This window comes from Macrosteles quadrilineatus, unplaced genomic scaffold, assembly GCF_028750875.1.
Source record: "Macrosteles quadrilineatus isolate MER2022 unplaced genomic scaffold, UCM_ALF_1.0 Scaffold_6__1_contigs__length_79288215, whole genome shotgun sequence".
Classification (NCBI taxonomy): Eukaryota; Metazoa; Arthropoda; class Insecta; order Hemiptera; family Cicadellidae; genus Macrosteles; species Macrosteles quadrilineatus.
The window spans coordinates 49,629,845-49,654,160 of NW_026542599.1; the positions used below are offsets into that span (position 1 = coordinate 49,629,845).

The 24,316-nt window shown below is 36.9% G+C and overlaps 1 protein-coding gene across 3 annotated transcripts in view; it reads left to right on the forward strand.

The window, feature by feature from the left end:
• LOC128997202 (guanine nucleotide exchange factor subunit Rich) overlaps nucleotides 1-24,316 on the forward strand; it is a 40,141-nt gene that overhangs the window by 5,301 nt on the left and 10,524 nt on the right. For all 3 annotated transcript variants that reach the window (XM_054422803.1, XM_054422804.1, XM_054422805.1), the window contains exons 3-23: nucleotides 57-209; nucleotides 2,180-2,357; nucleotides 2,950-3,083; nucleotides 3,497-3,588; nucleotides 3,950-4,066; nucleotides 5,023-5,179; nucleotides 5,835-6,026; nucleotides 6,376-6,447; nucleotides 7,083-7,220; nucleotides 8,122-8,300; nucleotides 9,223-9,413; nucleotides 11,500-11,699; nucleotides 13,015-13,237; nucleotides 13,531-13,640; nucleotides 14,230-14,361; nucleotides 14,856-15,095; nucleotides 16,032-16,146; nucleotides 16,797-16,927; nucleotides 18,333-18,463; nucleotides 19,083-19,275; nucleotides 20,177-20,291. In XM_054422803.1, coding sequence (XP_054278778.1) covers nucleotides 57-209; nucleotides 2,180-2,357; nucleotides 2,950-3,083; nucleotides 3,497-3,588; nucleotides 3,950-4,066; nucleotides 5,023-5,179; nucleotides 5,835-6,026; nucleotides 6,376-6,447; nucleotides 7,083-7,220; nucleotides 8,122-8,300; nucleotides 9,223-9,413; nucleotides 11,500-11,699; nucleotides 13,015-13,237; nucleotides 13,531-13,640; nucleotides 14,230-14,361; nucleotides 14,856-15,095; nucleotides 16,032-16,146; nucleotides 16,797-16,927; nucleotides 18,333-18,463; nucleotides 19,083-19,275; nucleotides 20,177-20,291 — 3,193 coding nt within the window. The remainder of the gene's footprint in view (nucleotides 1-56; nucleotides 210-2,179; nucleotides 2,358-2,949; nucleotides 3,084-3,496; nucleotides 3,589-3,949; nucleotides 4,067-5,022; nucleotides 5,180-5,834; nucleotides 6,027-6,375; nucleotides 6,448-7,082; nucleotides 7,221-8,121; nucleotides 8,301-9,222; nucleotides 9,414-11,499; nucleotides 11,700-13,014; nucleotides 13,238-13,530; nucleotides 13,641-14,229; nucleotides 14,362-14,855; nucleotides 15,096-16,031; nucleotides 16,147-16,796; nucleotides 16,928-18,332; nucleotides 18,464-19,082; nucleotides 19,276-20,176; nucleotides 20,292-24,316) is intronic.

Sequence of the window (24,316 nt, forward strand, 5' to 3'; positions counted from 1 at the left end):
CCAACCTAATCTAAAAACGTTGATTTGTAGTAAACACTTTTATTTACCCTATACAGACATCTGGAGGGTTCCTCGTGTACTACCACCTGACAGCGGACAGCTGGCAAAAGGGACTGTATGAGCAGGTTGACTCGCCCCAACCTAACCTCCGCAGAGACAGTGCAGAGCTATTTGTCAAAGAGGTTGTGCCGCCCCTTCAACTGTCTTTGGTAAGTATCTGTTCAGTTGGCCTTCATTGATTTTGTATTTTTAATCATTTTGTTTTTACTGATCAAATTTTCTCCAAATGAGGTCTTAGTGTTAACTAACAAATTTCTTACTTTTTTGCTTTTCTTATTTTTTTTAAATAAATAAATAAACACCACTATGATGCAAAACCAAAACATAGTTTCTTTGATTCCACAGTCCATCAACTGACCCACCAACTAATTAAATTAAATGCATTGAACTGTGTAAAATGTTCTTTTATGGAAAGGTCCTTTCCTCTTGATTTTTGCTAGTGTATAGATTGTTTTTATAATTTGTCAGGATAAATGATAATCACTCCATAATAGAGATTCAAGAGATTTATTGTACCATTAAGTAGGTAATAAATACAATAGGTAACGTCAAAAACTATGCTAAAAATAAACAAACCAATGCATATAAATAATGAAATGTTCACCATTACAAACCATGCTGAAATTAGTTAATCTTCACAGCAAACAAAACAAAAACAGCAAACCATGCAGTTATGGCAAAAAACAAAAGAACATGAAAATTGTGACACATACCTGAGTATAAAAATAAAAATTACAAATTAAAACAATAGCCAGCCTTCAGAGCATCATAAAATTCAACAGATTCATAAAAAGGATTCGTTTCGAGCCAATCTTTTACAATTTCTGTAAATTTTGACTCCCGCAATGACCGAACACTTTCCGGGAGAGCATTGTAAAACTTTATGCCTGCAACAGGAAAACAGTTATTAGTTTTACTCAATCTATTGCTACTTAAATGTTCATTGTATCTATTTCTTGTAAGATATGAGTGGACATCCTTGTTACAAACCAGATCTTTTTAATAGAAACCTCAATCATAAAATAGAAGATATATCATCGTAAACTGCTGGTGAAATCTAAATTTGCTTTGAACGTGTTGTTTGTAAAAAAGTATAATACCTTTTTTTTATCAAATGTTTTAAATTGACAAAAAAGAAAGTTTACCTATACCAAAACCTTTTTAGCAAAATTGGCTGTATATTTTGAATTTTGTTTACAAAATTTTAAGACAGCAATGGACAATTTACAAATATATTACACTAGAATCGATAGTTAATGATATAAATATGATTTAAAACAATGTTGTTGTAGTTATGAATAGGTTAGCCAACTCAAATAAGATAATACTATTAACTAGGTGTATTTTGTAAGCTGAAATCCAATCGTAGCACTTGGTGATTCCGCTCAGCAAAACTGCTTTGATGTTGATTGTGACATCAATAATCACTCCAGCAATTAGACATCTAATTGTATTTAGCTACCATTGTTCACTGTACTGTTTAGAAAGATGTGTCTGCTGTCTAGTGATTTTGCTTTTTTGTTATTGACATATTTTATGTTTTTCGAACTGACCTTTTACCAAAAAGGTTTATTTACACCTGCAGGAAATATTGATCAATTTAAAATGATATTCAAATAATTAATGTAGCCTATCTCAAGTTTCTCAAATAATAAAAAAAATAAATTACATTTTTATGGCAACTGCAATAAAATATCAAATTGGATTATTCCTTTTAACTTAGTTTGGCTACCATTTATACAAATTTTTACCCTCCATCAGTGACACCACTGATTCTTCCTCCGAGCGCATTTGTTTTTATAGAAAATATGTGATATTGCCAGCCAGCAGCTTTAGGAGTAACATACCTTACGTGCATCTTCCTAGGAACCTATTGAACATTATTTTGACCTCCCCTGCAAAACCCATTAATCAGTTGAAGCCCAAAGAGTCTTGTAGCACGGAGCCGGCCTCCGATAGTTTTGTTTTGCTATGTATTTTTATAAATATGTAAAGTACGAGATTTTGTTGATTTAATGAACAATTTTATTGATTATATACATGGTTTAAATAAATTTTTGTATTAATATAAGTATAAAAAAGTTGTTGTGCTTCTACTTAATAACTGGTTTTATTGCAGGGCCAGGAAGTAGCCGTGGGAGGAGGTATTCTCAGCATGGTCTGTATGAGAGATGAGCTGATGGTCTCTACCACACGAGGCCATGTGCTGAGATACCGCTGGGACTGTACACAGAACAGAGATTACTGCCTGGACCTGCGCAGAATACCTTTCTGTATAGACCAACAGGTTTCCAAAGGTGAGAAGTCAGTGAAGCCAGTTGATGCTCAATGATTTTGTGCTACTGGAAGTTAGTATTGCATGTGGAAAATATGCCAACTGAAATAAATAGTGCCTCTGTTGATATTTTAAAATGCAGACGTATCCCAGACAAGGCCCCTTTACTTTCTCCAATCTGCCATTTAAACTCCTCTTCTCCCATCCTCTTGTTCTCATCTGACCACCTTCTTTCAGGCGTTCCTCTCAGTTCTTCTTCCTTCTATCACTATCAAATCCATTTATGCTAAACACCAAACACTTCTTTGTTCCTCTCCCTCTCTAATTGTTTTCCGATTCCTTAATTTCTAACTGTATCACACCTTGTTTTACTTCTATGTAAAATAGCATTTAAGCTCCAATCATTGATTAACCGAAAAAGTTGATCCAAAACAGCCTTGCCCCGTTTATTTAGGTTATTTAGTGGTTTACTCTAGGCCTACACAAATAAACTTATAACTAATCAATCCCTCGGATTTAAACCGTTAACAATACCAACATATTTGAGTGATTGCTTGTTTTGAATTCTTCACAGTTTCTGTTAACTCTGTGTTAGTTATTTTACTGCGTTCCAGCTGTGCCTATCGTCCAGCAGAACACCTACATTACACACATAGACTACTCTCCTCTCAACTGTGGGTTTGCTGTTGTCTTTAACGACGGCCGAGCTGCTTTCTTGATTGCTCCCAGCTACAAGTTTGATCCGAACGTAAGTTGAAATTTATCAGTTGAACTTTGGACATTGTAAAAAATTTTTAATAGTTAAACTTGTAGATCCCTGAGGGTATAACCGGGTAGGGAATTATTAGAGGATTTTGAAGTGATCCTCAATCAGGAGTTGAAAGAATAGGTAAACAAATTTGTGCTTTGGAAATAATAAACAGTAGACTTACTCTCATTGTTAGACAGTAGACACTTTGGTACTCTGATCCTTTAACTAAACTGGAAAGTTTATCTTTAGAAGTTAATTAGACATCTCCAGAGTACCACTATTTTTGTGGCCCCAAGGGCTAGGCGATGCCCAGAGCTGACTATTGTTTACATCTGTTCCCTTATTAATGTTGACGACCAAACTCAAATTAGGGAGCTTAGTAGCAAGCAATGATTGTTGATCTGTTTCAGCAAGTTCAAGGCATCTGGGCTCCCAACATTGATGATGCAACTTGTGCCACAGTGAACCACAAGTATAGACTCATCACCTTCGGGAGAAAGAAGTGAGTAAGATTAAATACTTGATCTGGGTTGGATATTGGCTTGGTAACTTGAGTTAAGTTGTAAAACTTTGTTGATGTGTACAGTTTAAGTTTACGGAAAGTTATTTAGTTTAAGTCTGTCATGTAAGTATACAATAATAATAACTATCACTTTTTATGTAGTTCCAGCTAGACCGGCTATTTTATTTGAGGTGATCAATCCAATATTGCTAATGAAGGTAATAATTTGATGCAAACGCTATAGCCTGAAAACTATATTCAAAATGCCAATACTCTTATGAGCTCAATTTCATTAATTAAAAACTTGATATCCTAAGATATTGAGTCCTGAATCTTAAATCTTGGTGCGTGTTGTTGACAGTTCTCATGGTGCAGTTTTCTGTATGGATGAGAGTAGTGGAGGTCTTGAGTTGTGTCATGAGCTCAGTCTGTCTCCACAAGTCTATCCTGGGGAAGTGGGGCCTGTATGTTGTCTTAGGTAAGTAGATGCTGATGATGTTCATCACACCCTCTATGAGCGGGTGAACTTTGATAATGTAGTAGAAAGGTGAAAGCTCACCTCTTCCGGACTTTTCACTGCTTAGCATGGACAAGACTAGAAATTTTGGGAAAATTACATTTTAGATTTTGCATTGAATTTGGGGCTTTCTTGGGACAGAGTTTATTCCTTAGCAATTTTGTCAAGATTTTTTGCGATTTGGTAGGATGTTTACGATTTTTCCATTACTTCTGGAGACGATTATGAGGTTCCTAAAATCGCAGGAGATAATAATGACAGAGCTACGACCATGGATTAGTCATGATGACATAGAACATGGCAATAAAGACTGTAATAATTTTAATTTTGTTTGTCATCATTGCCATTGCAAAAAGTTGTACTCAATATAAAAAAATTAAGGTTTTGGTTGTTGCACAGAAAGAAAAGTCTCGTCTCATCCTGTCCTAAACCGAAAGTACAATTCCGTCCATCATCAGACATTTCAGATACTGTTGTACATGTAATATTTCAAGACAAAGATGAGTGGTGGGCAGTTACCTCCCGTGTACATCTAGTTTTTGGTGCAAAGCATGATGAGGGATATCTTTATGACTGCAACATTCCCCAAAGTAGTTTTGTCCAATAAGTGTGATTCCCACACTGTTCTTATATGGGTTGGTGCATTATGAATTTTCAACAGTAAAAATAGTTTGGTTCGGTCACCCTTTCAGAATCTGAAAACTATTTTACAAAAATGTTCATTCCCAGTACTTTTATTTTGCCTAACAAAAGCAAAGCATAGGCTGTAGGAACTCTCTTGTAGAACTAATCTAGAAGACTGAAGAGTTACTGTAACAAGTTAAACCCTGGACATGTTAGTTAACATAGAAAGCAGTTTTTATTTAAGGTTCGATGTGTAATGACTATCATTCATCAGTAGTGTTGTGTGGTGACAGGTGGACCCCTGATGGATGTGCGATGGCCATGGCCTGGAGTAGAGGAGGATTCTCAGTGTGGAGCACATTCGGAGCTCTGCTGGTCTGTAGTCTAGGATGGGACTACGGTCTACATGTGGATCTTGCCAGGTTCAACCCACTCAACATAGTGGACATGGTGAGTATACTGCTTTCTTTATGTAGAAGAAGTGTATCGAAACTGATTCTTGGTATTGAATCAATTCTCTAGAAAGGTTTTGTGCCACCTTAGCAATGTAGTTAATGTCGTGAAATTTTTTGGGAGAGAGACGGTTCAATCTTTTGACATACTTCACAACATTCTAGGGGTTTGGATCTCACTCTCATAAAGCATTTGTGATTGTTACAAAGTGCCACAGGCACTAAACAAATTTAGATACGATTGGCTGGATTTAAGACTCAAATATATTTTATTTACACCAGTTGTTTTTCCGCGCTACTTACTACAATGTTATTTCAATTTCAGGTGAATCACACATAAATATATATTTGGATTTTTTAACATCACTGGAGATGATCATGATTTGTTTGTGATGGCCATAGTAGCTCGTGAATGTTGACACAATGTTAACACCATTACAAAATTTACATCAAATTTGAATTTTTTTTTATTTGGTAATTTAAGGAGACGATCACCATTTTGCTATCATTCTTAGGTTACTGTTATTTTTTTGAAGAAGACGGCATCTTTTAACTTTTATCAGTACTTATAAATTGTAAGTGGTGGCATTTACCACATTGCTGCCATGTTAATATGAACAACTTCAACTTAAATTGTCACATTATGCTGCTAGGAATGGTCACTAGAAGGATATCAGCTGTGGATGGTGAAGCGACATGATCCCGGAGGGAACAACAACAACAACAGTGAAAACAATACCAACAACAACAGCGAGTCTGCCAATGACAATACGGAGACAACTCCGAGAGACACCATCATACAGCTGGGCTTTGTCAAAAGTGCCTTAACCGTCAACCCTTGCATGGTATGTTTCTTATAGAAAACCTTATTTTGATTTTCTAATGAAACTGTAGGTTTGAGTGTAAAATGCCCATAAATTCTGTAATTTTAACTTTAATCAAAACAAAACTAATACAAGACCTTAGTGTACTCTTCAGGACATGGATAAATGTAAAAAAATTACCTAAATCAAACATTTCTTACGATTACCTTTAACTTATATTGCCTAACATTTAGACCGAAAATAAAATTATAAAGATACAACCTAATCTTAAATGTTAACATCCATACCTCTATTCAACCTTATTTTGACTGGTAGTAATTTTGTCTCCATGTTATTTTCCACTTAACTTTAATCTTTTCCTCTTTTTCAGAGTCGACAAACTCATCTCTACCTGCAAGGAGAAGACAGACTGTACGTGAACCTTAGTCCTGGATTAACAAAGGTATATTATCAAAGTTGATAACCTTAAAATACAATTCCTCGCCGTCAAGATTATCAGATTAAATTCTTTGAACACAAAATAAAACGTTGACAAATACAGTAGAAAATGTTCAATTTGAACTTCTTTATAAAAAAATCATTAATTTGAACTATCCTATTAGTCTTTATAGAAAAGGGTACCAAAAAAGTAGTATTGAAACACCAGGTGGTGTTAGAATAAGGCCTAATACTGCACATCACGTAACCCCGTCAGGTCATTGTCGTTACCCTCATCACCATTATCATTAGCAATGGCGTTTCTGCCATTGGCCGCCATCACCACTCGCCTCCATACCTGTTTTATACCTGCAATCAAAACCAAACCAACCTTTCAATCTCTGACTTTGGCTGGAATACATTCATCGCTTAAACTTACTGATTTCTTATGTATCCAATTTCAATCTTAAAGCTCTTTGTTTTCAAAACTTAAATTGAATTTTATTCTGGACCTTTTGTGTTCCACTGTCCTTTCACTTTAAAATTCATTAAATAGGTTGTGAGGATGTTTTGTTTGGTCAAACTGTAAACCTTTATCAATAGGGCAGCCCTAGCAATACATCTTAAGTAATGCAATTTTGATCTAGTGTCTGATTGTAGGTTTATGAGATGAGAGCATCCCTAGAGGAAGACAAACCCTTGCCTCATCTCAAGGTGACATCTGCACTGGTAGAGAACAAACAGTGGTTGGTGATATTGCTGCCATCTTTGTACTCTGCAACAAATTGGCCAATCAGGGTAAGTCTAATCTCTGAACTGTATAAAGAAAAAACTGGTTAACGTTAATTTTTAGATCATGTTATGTTGACACTTCTCAAATTGAGGACAACGATGAAGACATAATTGTAAACTACTATATTCCAGCTTATTTTCTGTTAGTAAATTATTGCCTGCAAATAAACCTCATACATTGTTCGATTCTATGCTAAATTTTGCTACACATAGTGCAGAGCTACTAAATCTTGCAACTGTGCACTGTTGCAAGTTTTTATAACTAATAGGAAAGTAAAAATGGTTTAATGGTCAGTAACAAAGCTACAAAATCATCTCACTCCATACAGTCACCCTTCATTTTTATTCTGCTTGAAGAATTTAATTGGATTGAACAATTTGGATTTTTAACAAATTATTTTTTATTTCTCCTTTTTGTGGATTTTTACAGCTTTTTTGTTTCATAACCTCCTTTATTTCCAGACGCCAACTGTGAATAGTCCTATCTTCCTCTTTGCTGGTGAGACCCGTCACAAATCCTCTTTGTAATTTATCCACTGTAACTCCCTCTTTTTCCGTACTCCTTCTATCTTCGTTTCTTGCACAATCCACCATTGTTACCTTTGTGGTTGAAGCCTCGGTCTCAAACAATCGTACATACTCAAGAACCACAGGCTACAGCAACAAGGTAATATGATTCAAGTTTTGAAAATGGGACAAAAATAAAATATATAGTTATCAACATAGTTTTTATTCTACTCCTATATACACTAGTTTCTGTTGCCAACAACTTACCTTGATTTCCTACACCTCTTAGTCATATGGCACCATACTGGCCATAGACTTATACTTGACTAATCATTTTTTTTAAACAAATAAGAATTTAAATCTATACGAAATGTATTTGTCACTGTATTGGTATTGGCAGTACACAGCGGTTGACAGTGAGGGGAGCAACATAGCAGTGGCTGGCAAGAACGGACTCGCTCACTACTCTCTGTCCACCAAGAGATGGAAGCTGTTTGGCAACGAGACGCAGGAGAAGGACATGATGGTGATGGGAGGACTGTTATGGTGGCAACAGTACATAGTGGCTGGCTGCTACAGGTCTGTCTTGGTGGAAATTATATTAATATCTTACTGATGGACTAGATGTCCGAGAATACAATAGTGTAGCGTAAAATAAAACACGATGAATTTGTTTTGCAAAAGACATAGTGTTCAGCTAGTTTACCTGAGAAAATTTAGGTAGGCCTAGTAAATAGAGAGAATCCAGTAATATATTGTGAATTTAGAAACTCTACTGCAGTTAAGAGGAGAAACACTTTTTTTAAAAGCACAACATACTATTCCTATGGTGTACATCAATTTATGATTTAATTTAAATTAAATCGACAAAATGCTTTAGATGTTACTTTTAGTTCTGAATTTCACATAAAACAAATGAACAGCTTTACAAATCCTTCATACATCATAGCATAGCTACTCCGTCATTAACACTAATACCGAAACCCCACATAGGCTGACGTTAACCGAAACCCCCGGTCTGTGAGACCCCATTTGAAAAATAATGGACTTTGCTTAGGAACACACAAACCGGAACCCTCGGTCTGTGAGACCTTGCTTTAAAATACACTAACGTTGGGCTTCTGAGACGGACATGTTATGAACAGACGACCTGTCAAGGTCACGGCACCCATGCAAAATGAACAAACGATATATCAATAGGTAGGGGAGGAAAAGGGGGGAAGGGATTGGGGGAATGGAATCTACCAAGTAAACAGTGTTGCCAACATGCGTTTTTGAAAATTCCCTTGGGCCTGTCAGACCGGGGTTTCGGTATTAGTGTTAAACATTATCCTTAGCTAAGCACCATAAATTGTTTAACAAGTACAAAACTTTAAAAAACCAAACTGTTAAACTACCATTGTTACAAATGCTGTTACAAGGTTAGGCAACTAACTAACTGCAACTAACTGCAATAGTTGCTACGGGAGATCAAATTGGATAAGATTGAGTTGTTTTACAGTTCACCTGATGAGGAAGACCAGATCCGCATCTACCCTAGAGACATGAGATTGTCTAATGAACACATGACAATGATACAGTTGTCTGCTCAGATCTTCCTGTTAGACTGTCTGCAAGATAGATTGTTGGTGTACTCTGCAGACGGGCAGATCAACATATTTACACTGCAACAGAATGACAACTCTAGTCCAGGTAGGACATCTAAATAATTAAGTAATCAAAAATTAGTCGGTAGGAGTTGGTTTTGTGACTAGTGTGCTAAAATGGTTTTTGTTGTGATAGCAGCCTTTGTTACTAGAAAAGAGTCCATCCTAACAAACATACATAACCAAAAACTTCACTGTGACTGACAGCATGTTCAACCAATAAAAGATTGAGTTGGAAAGCTTTCCCGTTCTTAGTTTTTGTCATGTCAAGTTTTTTGTTCCTTGTGAAAGGGTGGATTCTTTCCCATTCAAACCAATATGCTGTTATAAGAAAAATCCTCAAACATAGCACCATAAGAAAACACAAGGGTCAAGTTCAGGCTGATTTTTGTCAACCGCATTCAGCCAAGGGAAACTCAGAGCCTAAAAGAATCACATTCACAACACATCTACAATCTCGTAACCACATTCGGCTACCAAAATCAGCAGTTTGTAAAACCTGCTTTATTGAATATTAGTCAATAAATCATCCAACAAGAAATTTTTATTGTATACTAGATTATGTATTTATTATTTTACCTAACTCGCCATGTTAAACTTCCCTATCCCAAGCGTGATGTATACAACTTCTTTACCTCTCGAGTGATGTAAAGTTGAAAAAAACTCACTCGGTGAGGTAATGAAAAACCCATTTAAATAACATTGAGTGCTCAACTTAATAAAATATACCTCTATGGAGCCACGTTCAACGCTAGAAATCAGCTGTGCACCTGAATTTTATTGATCTATTTTGAAGAATTTTCCTAACCTAGCTTTTGTTTGTAAATGAACGTTACTGTTAAAAGATGAGTGAAATGGATACTGTAAAATATTGTTCGTAATCTCCTGTATATTGTCGGGTCAGGTAAAATCTTGTACGTTACACGTTACGCAAGAGCGTGTTTACATCACTTAGGTAAATTATGCAACTCGCTTCCGCTCGTTGCTCAACATTCACCTGCGTGATGTAAAAACGCTCTTACTACACTTGTAAGGTAAATAGCTATTAATTGGCTGAAAGTATAAAAAAATCACCTAGTGAATTCCAATTAGAAACTAAAGAGTAGAACCAATCATATCCATGCTTAGCCATGCTGTGAAAAAGACAGTGACTGGTTTAAGAGGATTTTGTACTCCAGCATTGTATCATTGTCTGTGGGGCAAACCATATGCCCAGGATTACTGTTATAATGAACTAAAACTTCAACGAAGCAAACGTTGGTTGATAGTGTTAAGTGATCCATATGCCTTCTAAGGGGATAGACCCAGATCCCTGGGTACAGGCAACAGCTGTCAGTTTACTTGCTCAAACCTGACATACCTTTGAATTTTTATTTTATGTTTCTTTGTGACAGCATGTCATATGAAATGTAATGGTAAACCAATCACTAATTCCTGTTTAATTTTATGGTAGGCCTATAGCCTCTGGATCACTGATTTTTACAATAAAAGGTTTAAATTACCTGTATCCGTCAAGTGATCCTGGTTTGTAGTTGGTTGACTACAGCTGTTTCATGTTAATATTAACACATCTTCAGGTCAAATTGTTGCATTGATTTATTCCATAGAATGGTTGTCATAAGGTTTAAAGTTCACAAAAAAATAGCACATACATGTACACGGAACATTTAACACTGATTGGCCAAAACACAAAACGAAAAAACGCGTAATAATCATCGGACACGTACGGCGCCGGTAGATGGTAAGGTTCCCCAGTAATTAGCCCCCCCCTGATAGTGGGCGGGGGGCTATCACTTCCGGCACACGGCAGTCATGACCTACCTTCTACAGGCGCCGTACGTGTCCGATGATTATTGCACGTTTTTTTGTTTTGTGTCAAATGCCAATCAAATGCCAATCAAAGGCCAATCAGTGTGAAATGTTCCGTGTACGTGTATGTGTTATTTTTTTGTCAACTTTAAACCTTATGACGACCATTCTATGGAATAAATCAATGTAACAATTTGACCTGAAGATGTGTTAATATTAACATGAAACAGCTGTAGTCAACCAACTACAGACCAGAATCACTTGACGGATACAGGTAATTTAAACCTTTTATTGTACTAATTCCTGGTTGTCCCCACTTGCAGGCATGGTTGTGGACGTGAGATGTATACAGAGGCTAGACATGAATGCTCTGCTGGTACATCCTGCGTGTGTGGTGTCAGTGACATTGACTGCTCTGCGTACAGAGCCTACCAGGAGAGAAGACCCTCACTACAGGGACAGCTTCCTGCTCAATATCAGCGGCAGACTGTTGATGGTCAGCCAAAACAACAATCAACACCAGGTACTGTCACATGTCTAGGTGATGAATCTCCGTTACAGTAAAACCTCGCTAATCCATCACCATAGGAGATCACCATAGGGATCACTATAGGGATCACCATAGGGGATCACCATAGGGATCACCATAGGGATCACCATAGGGGATCACCATAGGGATCACCATAGGGGATCACCATAGGGATCACCATAGGGGATCACCATAGGGATCACCATAGGGATCACCATAGGGATCACCATAGGGATCACCATAGGGGATCACCATAGGGGATCACCATAGGGATCACCATAGGGATCACCATAGGGGATCACCATAGGGATCACCATAGGGATCACCATAGGGATCACCATAGGGGATCACCATAGGGATCACCATAGGGATCACCATAGGGATCACCATAGGGGATCACCATAGGGGATCACCATAGGGATCACCATAGGGATCACCATAGGGATCACCATAGGGGATCACCATAGGGGATCACCATAGGGATCACCATAGGGATCACCATAGGGATCACCATAGGGATCACCATATGGATCACCATATGGATCACCATATGGATCACCATAGGGATCACCATAGGGAGCACCATAGGGATCACCATAGGGATCACCATAGGGATCACCATAGGGATCACCATAGGGGATCACCATAGGGGATCACCATAGGGATCACCATAGGGATCACCATAGGGGATCACCATAGGGGATCACCATAGGGGATCACCATAGGGGATCACCATAGGGATCACCATAGGGATCACCATAGGGATCACCATATGGATCACCATATGGATCACCATAGGGATCACCATAGGGATCACCATAGGGATCACCATAGGGATCACCATAGGGATCACCATAGGGATCACCATAGGGATCACCATAGGGATCACCATAGGGATCACCATATGGATCACCATATGGATCACCATAGGGATCACCATAGGGGATGTGTGCATGGCTGGAATGCATAAAAGATCAGATTGCAAGAATTAGCTAATTTAGTTACAATAACCTTTCAGAGAATGATCCAAGCAACAAAACATAAAATACAATCTCAATTACTTTCTCATGTGTTTTGGAATAATGCAAAGCAAGTTAAGTAGTGAAACACCAAACCCATTTTTAATATTGAGGCTACTATCAAAAATAAAAATCCCTAATATTGCACCTAAAAAGACAATACATACCTACTAACTAAATATACTTTCACTAAATACACTAAATATACTTTCTGGTAGGCCTTGTAACATGACACCATAGTAAAAAGCATAAAATCACACAATACATTACTGATTATTGTTGTGTTGTAGGTGTTAGCTCCACCGCAGGGACTGGCATCTTGTGTAGAGAATGTGTGGGTCCCTGGCAAGTTCCTACATGCCAAGCCTCACCTGACAGAGGCCCTGTGGCTGTTCTGTGGTGCACAGGGCATGAGAGTCTGGCTGCCGCTGTTTCCTCGGGACGGAGACAAGTCACACACGTTTATGAGCAAACGCATCATGCTGCCCTTCCAGCTCAGAATTTACCCACTAGGTAGGCAGTCTGATGGTTAGACAAGGAGATTCTGTTATTTGAGGGATTACGATGAGCGTTTTTTATTGATTAAATTAAGTTATCACTAGCCTATGTTACATAATCCAGATCTAGAATTTGATCCTGCCCTCACGTGAACAATTACCTAAAACATAAACAAAATGTATACAGAAAACAATATTTGCTAATCTTTAATTTGAAAACAATGTAAGTAAAAACTATGTATTATGTATTGATGCATTTCATAGGAGTAAAGAAAACACTGTGTGTTTAATTTTATGTGTTTTTTTCAGCAATATTATTTGAAGAAGCAATTTTACTTGGTGCTGAAAACGACACTATGCTCTACACCTCAGATTCTAACTCACCCTTCTCTCTACCCTTCTGTACGTTAGAGAGAACTGTAAGTAACTTTTCAATTCTCTTGCATTTATGTCATGAAATTTAATTAAATTCACCCTGAAAGTGATCAGATGTGCGTGATTGTTAACTGTAAGTAATTAATATAAAACTAGGAGTACGCTCCGACGTCGCGTATGAGAATGAAATTTACAAACTGAAAGATTCATAACGGTTAATTATTTGTTTCACCAATTCAAGAAGCAATTTAAAAGGTAAAACTCAGAATTATTTCCATCTAATAAGAAAGGGACTTAACCCATAATTCTAATAATGTTCTCTTGTATTTTATCCCAGCATAGATTATGTTATATAGTTTCTGTATGGTTTTATAACCTTTATAAACTTAAGGGTGGTTTAAGAAAGGATGTCCTAACTTCTTTTCTTGTTTAATGTCAAAAATATTTATTTTATAACTGTTCCTTAAGTAAGCCGATTGTGATTTTTAGAATCTAAACTTATTTTATCTGTAGTTAGATGTGAACTTTTCCTGAGTTGGTCTGAGCTGTGTGTTGTTGTTAGATGCTGGTTACATTTATAGCACTCTAACCACAATAAATGGTTCTTATTTGAATGTAACATTGTCATTGTAGAGTCAAGTATACCTGCATCAGATTCTGAGACAGCTGATACGCCGCAATCTCGGGTTCCATGCTTGGGAGATAGCCAGAGGCTGCTCGGCATTGCCTTACTTCTCTCACTCGTTGGAACTACTGCTTCACGAGGTGTATAGTCAATATTTTGTATTCCTAATTAGTAGGGTGTACTGCTTACTGAAGTATAAAAGTTGCTTTTTTATGAAGGGGATAATCAAAGTCACTGGATTGTAATTTAATTAAGTTACGGATTCACACAAGGGCCACAGAAATAAAACATTGAAATGTTTACACTACAAATCTACAATTACAATCCATAATAATTATGTAATATATTGTTAATTGTGAATGCATTCTAATCAAGAACAGGGTGTCTATCGATCACGAAAGTGAATGATTTTACATTCAGGTCAAAAATATTTGTACCAGGACCACAGAAATAATATCCTTCAAAACCATTATTTTATTAGATCTTAAAAATTAGAAACACAAATAAATACTTTTTAATTTTTGGAAATGTACATGTTGATACATTCTTTTAATTTGCTCAGTAATGGAACTCACTGTTTCTAAAAGATTTTACTTAGAGAAAAATAGCTTATAACAAACATATGTTGTTGCAGGTCCTGGAAGAAGAAGCCACGAGTAAGGAGCCAATCCCGGACGCTCAGCTGCCGAGTGTGGTTGAGTTTATACAAGAGTTCCCCGTCTACCTAGAGACTATAGTACAGTGTGCTCGTAAAACTGAGATAGCACTGTGGCCGTATCTGTTTGCGGCAGCTGGCAAACCTAAGGATCTGTTCCATGAGTGTTTGGTCAACAAACAACTAGATACTGCTGCGTCGTACCTCATCATATTACAGGTCAGTCTATACAAGACAACCAGTAGGCCATTTGTATAGATTGTAGATCCAAAAATCAATAACCATTTTGGGAAATAACATTCCCAATGATTACTTTTACTCCTGTAGTAAATCAGAAACAATTACGAAAGCAGCGATTGGTTTGCCTACCCTTATTTATTATTGGTAGGGGTCTGTGTGCACCGAAAAAGTTGGTACGGTATGGTACAAGCTTAATTACCGTCATCGGTACTTAACTTAGTAGTAAAATAGGTGAAGCCTTTATCTTAACTTTGTTGATTTCTTGACACAATCTTGTTAGAAGGAAAAGGTTTTAATAATGTGTGGGACAGTAATTAATTGTTGTTAGAAAACCATAAATTTAGGATAGTACCCATTCGTAGTAATTTCAATGTATTACAATTTAAAATAAATGGTTTCAATCTTAGGAGAAAACCACAAAATTACTGGTAACCGCGTACCGTACCGATTTTACCAAGAACCGAGGTACAAGATATTGTACCGTACCGACCTTAAATCTTCTGTACCGCAGACCCCTAATTATTGGTTTTTCTATAAGTTGAATAAATGTCAATTCTAAACATGTTTATTAGGAGCCTACAAGGGAAAGATTTCACTCTGATAAGAAACAAAGCAAACTTAAAACTTCACAAAAATGTATAATATTCGCTGTCATTGGAAGCATTTTCAACCAAGGAAAAATTTGGGTTTAGAAGACATCTCAACTGTATTGTGATCGTTCAGGCTATAATACAGAGAGATCACCCTTCAAAAAATATTTAATTATTTAGTTCCTGCCAATATACCAAGATTGAAAGTTCAATGTTTCCAAGAGTTTTGAGATTCGATCGTTAAATCCAATTGATCACATCCTAAATGCAATTTTTTAAAGGTATAGTGTATTCAATATCACTAATCACTGGGTTATTGTTACAGAACATGGAGTCATCCACAGTCAGTAGACAGTATGCCACCATGCTGCTGGACTCCACGCTGGAGAGTGGCAAATGGGAGTTGTCCAAGGATCTTGTTCGCTTCCTCAAGGCTATTGGTAAACCACTTGCTTATTTTTACTACTACTCTATTACAGAAAAGAATGGCTCTTCTGATCTGGATGTTTTTGACTCTGGGGCATCAACTAAGCCTCATCTTTCTCTCCTCGCCTTCACACTTCTTCCTCTTCTTCTGCCTGCTCTTACTATCTTACTGTACTTTTCTTCACGTCTCTCTTCACCTCATCTATCCACTGTTTTCTTGGTCTTATTCTCAGTTTACTTCCCTCTATCACTATCAACTTTATTTTTATAGTAACGTAAGTTTCTTTTTTCCTACTTTCGGCCCTCAATCTAATGCCAACTTTTTCCATCAGCTTAGCCTCCACCTATCGTATTAGGACTGTTATCATTTTTCAGCTTAAAATTGTTTACAGGTTCAGACATTATTTATTCTTTTACTAAAAATAGTTATCAAAACCAACCTACAAGTATTTTACTCTTTCTGAGATAAAATACAAGAGATATCGTAGGCCTAAATCCTTAAATGTACTAAATAAATATGTTTTTAGTAAAGTTGTGCAAATAACTCATCGTATACTATCCCTTATTAATTACCAAACTTATCTAATTCAAATGTTTTGCTAGTTTGATTCTGTATATTGTAGTATTGTGTTATAATTTTTAAAACTGACAAATTATGTTTCAGATCCAAACGATGCGGAATCAGCGGATTCTCCCAGAACATCATTCATCCACGCCAACAAATACGGAGTCCCTCAACCTCCACCAGTCAACCCCAACGAGGAAGATCTGTCCCTGGTGCTTGGCAGTATGCAGGTCATTGAACTTTAAAAAATACATTAACACGTTCGGTGTGGCCCATCAAGTAGCAGGCATAGCCCCAGTGTGGCGCAGCCCGCAGCGTCGAACGAACCCATTTGCTGCCGGGTGATTGGCTTTCAAATTTCCGTCTGACGAATAGCAAATAACGTGCGGGGATGTCCTGCCTTATGGGAGTCAACGTAGTTTGCTAAAACACCCACAGATAGCAGCAGCACTGCTTGGAACGCAGCTGTGGTTGTATTGCCAATTGGAGGGAGAAAGACGGGACAACAAGTAGATTTTTAAGATTGCCAGACGGGGGTTTTACGTTGAAATTTACTACAAACCTACACCACAACAAAAAGCAAGTCACACACTACACGCTAGCACAGAAAACGTACTACTATAACCCAGAATGCCAACCGCATGGTAAATAGCATTAAGCGGTTTGAGAGAGCTTTGCCTGTCAATCCGTAGGCAGCACCACCAGCGTTGCTATGCTATTGCATGGCAACGCTGGTGGCGCTGCCTACGGATTGACAGGCAAAGCTCTCTCAAACCGCTTAATGCTTTTTACCATGCGGTTGGCATTCTGGGTTATAGTAGTACGTTTTCTGTGACGCTAGTGTGGTATAGATCAGCATTCGGCCGACGCTAGAGCAAAATCAAAGATATACGAAAGGCATTGCAGAGCATTCCCGATCGGGTACGGACACACCCTACGGGCACCGAGCATCGTACCCGATAGGAAACAGCCGCACACAACATTTTAAGATTAATCTAGGCTTCTCTATATTCATCCACAGTTCCTATAACTCCTTCAACTATTATTACTCTCAGTTCTTAGAGACATCGACACACCCTTGGATGCATATTTTAAGCTGAATATAAATACAAGATGAGTGTAGAGTGTAGAGTGGATTGGGATGGTTCATGTAGCCTTATTACCGACTAAGATCAGCTGTTTCATTAGTCAGGATCATTTATTAAACGCCCGATGAACAAGGACAGCTGGGCTTAGTTTCGATCCATCTCACATCTACTGAATTTTCTCAGGGTCAAACTGGTGACATTTCAATTATTATGTCTCTTTACTACTCTGCTACCCAGCTACCACTACACCATCTGCCATCTCAATTCTCTCTTCTCCACGTTCCTTATCTATGGTATGCAGCCTCTCGTTCTACTTATCAGTCTGCCTCAATGTTTCACCATCATCTTCATTTTCCCAGGAATGTTATCTTCTTCTAGCATCCTTCTTCAACACCCAATTTTTTTTTTCCTTTTCACGCAGTACTGACATTCACAGATAAAACATTGATAAAGTGACCCTCAATACAAAAGTTCACTAGGGATCTTGTCAGTGTAATGGCAAGTCACTTGTATGACTCCTGACAATAGATTTCATGTGTTTCCACAGGTTTCAAGGGGCCGCAGTTTTAGCACCACAGTGAACCCCAAGCTGCAGATGGTAGAACCCATGTCTCATGCTGCGGATGTGGCAAGTCTGCGCAGGAAAAAGTCTGTTCCCACTGCAAAATCTGACAACAGGTATAGTGAGCATTCGTTTCTATAAAGTTTTGCTTTGGTGCATCATAGCTTGTGGTTTTGGTGATTTCCTGTTAACGGGTTTTGTAAGGAAACATTTATCTCAGTGCTGCACAAAAGCTTTAACTACTAATAGAATTAGACAATAAATTTTGTTTCAATGTTAAAGTTGTAACCAGTTTTACGAAAAATGTGAACTTTGAATTGAGTCACCAACAGAGTATGCTGATGTTACTGATTTTTTACAAATACAGCAACTTTTAACCAAAGCCAATCTGGAAGGAAAACATAATTATTGCAAACTATAGCATTTTTTACGTCACTTGAGCTACAGTATTACAGTAACAAAACTCAACTTATTTATTGTTAAAAGTTTATTTAAAAACAAGTTTCACCAAATGAGTCCAATCATAACCAGCTTATACTCTGGTACTGTAAAGAAACAGTAAGGCACAAATTGTCAAATCTAACTCAAAAGTAAAAGAGAAATGTTGAGTCGACATCTGCACACTCTAACCAACATAAAACATCAGAAAATGGCTTCAGAATGAGAAATACTGCACTAATCAAAGTCAGTTCATTTCAATGCTATAAATCTCAAGTTGTGTGTGGTATATCCTAGGAGCAGGTCATGTATATCCACGCCAGGTGCTGGAGGAGGGTCGGCAGAAGAGTTTTTCATGGACGTGATGGTACAGCGGCACGCCCGTCGTCTGCTGTGTGACCACAGACTGGGGGACCTGGGACGACTGTCTGCCCATCTGGACTTTCCTCTGGTGGGGTGGCTTGCTAGAGAGCGTGACCGTGCTGCCAGGGTGAGTTGCCTGATATAGACACATTTATTTTGATCATTGATATTATTAGGGTTCAGTTAACCTAGGAGTTTGTCAATATATCAAAATATCATTCAGTCATAATCATAACAATCAGGTCAAAAGTCAGTCTCATAAGATAGTTAATGTTACTGTGAACCACTTTTTGAACAGCTCGGCATTCTCACGATACATAGCCAATACATTCTAGACTGCCTCCTTCTCTTGAAAACTGACCCTAGGCTCCCTCATATTACACGAGACCAACTCCACAATTACAACCTGCGCTCTGCAAGGAATGTGGATGTCCCGAGGTGTAGGCTATCAAAGACCAAGGACTACTTTCCAGTGTTAGCACACAAGCTCTACAATAGACTGCCCCTTCACATTAAAGAACTCCTTCTCGACCCTTTTAAAGTCAAACTAAAACAATGGCTGAGTAGGAAGTGTTTTTAGTCCATTGAGGAATACTTTACTACTGCAATGGACTTTTGAGTATGAATCCAGCCGCCATGGAGTGTAAATATTCAATATTGTAAATATTCGTTTATTAATTCTTAAAAGTAAATTTTATCTGACAAGATCAATCCAGACATCTGGTCAACGATTGCCAGTTGGTAATGGTAATGGTAATGGTAGAGTTAAGCATACATTATCATCACTAAAACATTTTTTGCAAGCTAAACGTCTCTTAAAAAACTTGTTTACTAATTTTTTTCATGTCACACAAATTTTTTTCGCTAGACATGTTTATAAAAGGTTGTCTAGCTGCCCTGGAAACTGGAAAAACCCAGCCACACTTACGTGAATTTTCATGGGTGGAAAGAAGTACATGTGTTGATCGAATGAGATTTTAGACCTTTTGCCATGGATACAATAACCCTAATGAATGTTCTGGTGTCAGGTTGACCACTTTGTCACTGCACTGAAAGACCTCCACTCTGACTTCAACTGGCCTTTCCCCACACTAGTGGCTACGCAGGGACTGTTGATCGGCAGAAAGACTTCAGCAACTTCCGGTGAGTCTTCTTACCACTTTTCATTTACAGATTTAATAATATAGAACTTGATATACCTATGTATACTATCAACTGTCATTCTTCAACAAAAAAAGTCAAATTTTGTTGTTGATAATACTGCCACGTGGCCAGCACAAACAAATTGACCTAATTAAGTAACTACTGTTTTTTTCATGTAAGTAACAGTCGTAAACCATCAGTCGGAAACATGAATTTCGGTATCATAAACTAATGACCTTATACTTAGGAATGCTAAGGGATTAGAGTAGGCAGTAGATTTTATATAATCTGAGCTGTACTGAAACATTAATTACAAACAACCCATGATCAAGATTTTTTGTATCTATCTCCTGCAATGAGGATGGAATTGAGAATATTTGTAATGGTTGTAGCGACATTGTTAACTTCCCTGATGTAACATAATAATCCTCACAGTAACATTAACAGCAACTCCGTACTGTTAGGGCACCATCATGGCCATTTTTCTGCCTTCACTTACATTTAAAACAATCTCACGTGTCGACTATGATTATCTTCCCTTGATATAGTAAGTTTTTAGCGAATTTCCCTATAGGGAAGTAGCTATTACCGTAGGTGGCACGGTAAGACCTAGACCCGGGACCGATTTACTTTTTCATTTTGATGTCCCCAGAGGCCAAAAACACCATTCGTTCAAATTTTTATATATGTATATATATATATACAGGGTGATTGATATAAGTGTGCCAGCCGTTTTATTCGAAAACTATAAGAGATATAAAAAAAAAGTTAAATAGTAAGTGCCTTGGATTTTTTATTTAAAAAATTATAGTCAAGTCAAAAAAATTATTTTAGCCGCCATTTTTCCAATATGGCCAACAACTTTGATTTTTCTTATGGAACACCCTGTATTTTATGATGTATTCTGGTAGAAAAAGTAATTTTAAGACGATTTTATTCTTGTGATTTTTTTCATAAAACTAACCGTTTCAAAGATAATAATGGTTTAAGTTGTGAAATTTTGAATGGTTTTCGAACAAAACAGCTGGCATGCTTGCTTAGGCCTTTATCGAAACTCTTTCTCATGCAGAAATTTCAAAACTTTAACAATTATTATCTTTGAAACGGTTAGGTTTATGAAAAATATCACAAGAATAAAATCGTCTTAAAATTACTTTTTCTACCAGAATACATCATAAAATACAGGGTGTTCCGTAAGAAAAATCAAAGTTGGTGGCCATATTGGAAAAATGGCGGCTAAAATAATTTTTTTGACTTGACTATAATTTTTTAAATAAAAAATCCAAGGCACTTACCATTTAACTTTTTTTGATATCTCTTATAGTTTTCGAATAAAACGGCTGGCACACTTATATCAATCACCCTGTATATATAGATATATACTAGCTGTAACCCGCGGGCTTTGCCCCGTTTAACTTCTTAATGTTCAAGATTATCTCGTTCGCATGGCTCAATCACATCCTGGTTTTAAGTTTGTTCGCTACGCTCACTCACCTTTAGGTTGGAGCTCGTTCGCTACGCTCACTCACCTTTCGGTTGGAGCTCGTTCGCTGTGCTCACTTGCCTTTAGGTTAGCTCGTTCGCTACGCTAACTCGCCTCCAGGTTGAAGTTCGTTCGCTACGCTCACTCACCTTTTGGTTGCAAATTAGCTGTTGTCATAAATGTAAAAGAAATAATAGTGCTGCACCCTGTTGGTAATCCTTGTAACTTTAATGCTATTGAACATCATAGAACAGAACCAACTTGTTTAATTGAAGCAGCTGTTAAGATTCGATAATTCCATTTCTCATTAGGTTAACATGGGAAACTCCAGAGCCACTGGGGCGGAGCCCGAAAGGATTTTTGAAATAAGAATATGCCTATATGTTAATCGGGAATGTGAGCTATCATAATGCCAAATTTCAGCCCAATCCGACCAGTATTTTTCGCGTTCACTTGTCACAAACATACATCCATACATCCATACATCCATACATCCAAACTTTCTCATTTATAATATTAGTAGGATAAATAAGAATATGCCTATATGTTAATCGGGAATGTGAGCTATCATAATGCCAAATTTCAGCCCAATCCGACCAGTATTTTTCGCGTTCACTTGTCACAAACATACATCCATACATCCATACATCCAAACTTTCTCATTTATAATATTAGTAGGATTAGTAGGATATATATATACAGGGTGTTCATTTGAAAACTTTCCATATCTGTTGTGTGCAAAGGTAAGGCTTTTAACACTTGTTTGTTCTCATTTCCACCTAATTTGGACATGCCAAATCCAATAAAATTATTTTCAATTTTGAAAAATGCCCCAAAAGGGCCCAATTAGGGGGGTAGGGGTGCTTTTTGAGAAATTTTCAAATGTAAACATGGGTTGTGTGATACATCAATTTAAAGGTCTAATCACCCCGATCATTTTGGTGCAAAAAAAGTTTAATTATCTTTAACCGTATTTACAGGGTGGGTCAAAACGTTTTAAAAAAGGACTTTGAAGTTAAGTACCGTATTACCCTAACTAATGAACGGAACAGCGCCAAATTTCTTTCCAAGCTTATTCTTGAGCTACTCTTTAAGATAACTTGTAGTAAGGGCATTTTCTATGTTATTATCTAATTAAAAAAAAATCTCAAATTTTAAGAATAAAAGAAAGCTGAAAACTCAAAATTCTTAAATAGCAAGGTATAACAAATTTCATACCACGTGAAAGGTCATTTTTTAACAAACATTTTACGTATTTAAGTTTTCTTTCTATCTCTTACTGTTTAAAAATTGCAGTAGAAAATCATAATTTTCCATGGTAAAATTATAAATTTTTCTAATAAAACACATTGCACTTTGCTCAACGATGTAGTAGGATTTATTACAAATTGATCGACTACTTTTACTTGTGTCAGAATTCATCTTGGACCCTTCATCCTGTTCTTTTCTCATTGGTAACTGAGCTACTTTCAGAAAACTTCCTAACTAAATCATTTACAGCCACATGACTCAAGGTCTTACCTGGATATCTATTGTTAAACACTTTGCAGTTATCCTGGAACACCTTTGTTCTGACCAATAAGTAAAAATAAAGTCTTTTTTTTAGTGTACACCATATTTGATTAGATACTACAGGAAATGGTACTTTTGAAATTAGTACTACCATTGACTAGTAAATGGTACTACAGAAAGCGGCCCACGCTTGGGTTTTTCTCATCAGCTATAAAACTTGTTTTTCACAAAGTAAAACGTAATAACTTGTTTGTCTATCTGCCTATAAATAATTATGAATTGTTTCCTTCAGTTGTTGCACCATTACATGTGTCTAGAGACAAATTTTGGCTGTTTTATTAGAAAACTAGTTACAATTTTACAATAGAAAATTATGTTTTTCTACTGCAATTTTTAAACGGTAAGAGATAGAAAGAAAACTTAAATACGTAAAATGTTTGTTAAAAAATGACCTTTCACGTGGTATGAAATTTGTTATACCTTGCTATTTAAGAATTTTGAGTTTTCAGCTTTCTTTTATTCTTAAAATTTGAGATTTTTTTTAAATTAGATAATAACATGGAAAATGCCCTTACTACAAGTTATCTTTAAGAGTAGCTCAAGAATAAGCTTGGAAAGAAATTTGGCGCTGTTCCGTTCATTAGTTAGGGTAATACGGTACTTAACTTCAAAGTCCTTTTTTAAAACGTTCTGACCCACCCTGTAAATACGGTTAAAGATAATTAAACTTTTTTTGCACCAAAATGATCGGGGTGATTAGACCTTTAAATTGATGTATCACACAACCCATGTTTACATTTGAAAATGTCTCAAAAAGCACCCCTACCCCCCAAATTGGGCCCTTTTGGGGCATTTTTCAAAATTGAAAATAATTTTATTGGATTTGGCATGTCCAAATTAGGTGGAAATGAGAACAAACAAGTGTAAAAAGCCTTACCTTTGCACACAACAGATATGGAAAGTTTTCAAATGAACACCCTGTATATATACGTCCGTGAACGCGATAACTTGAGTAATTTTTGTCCGATTT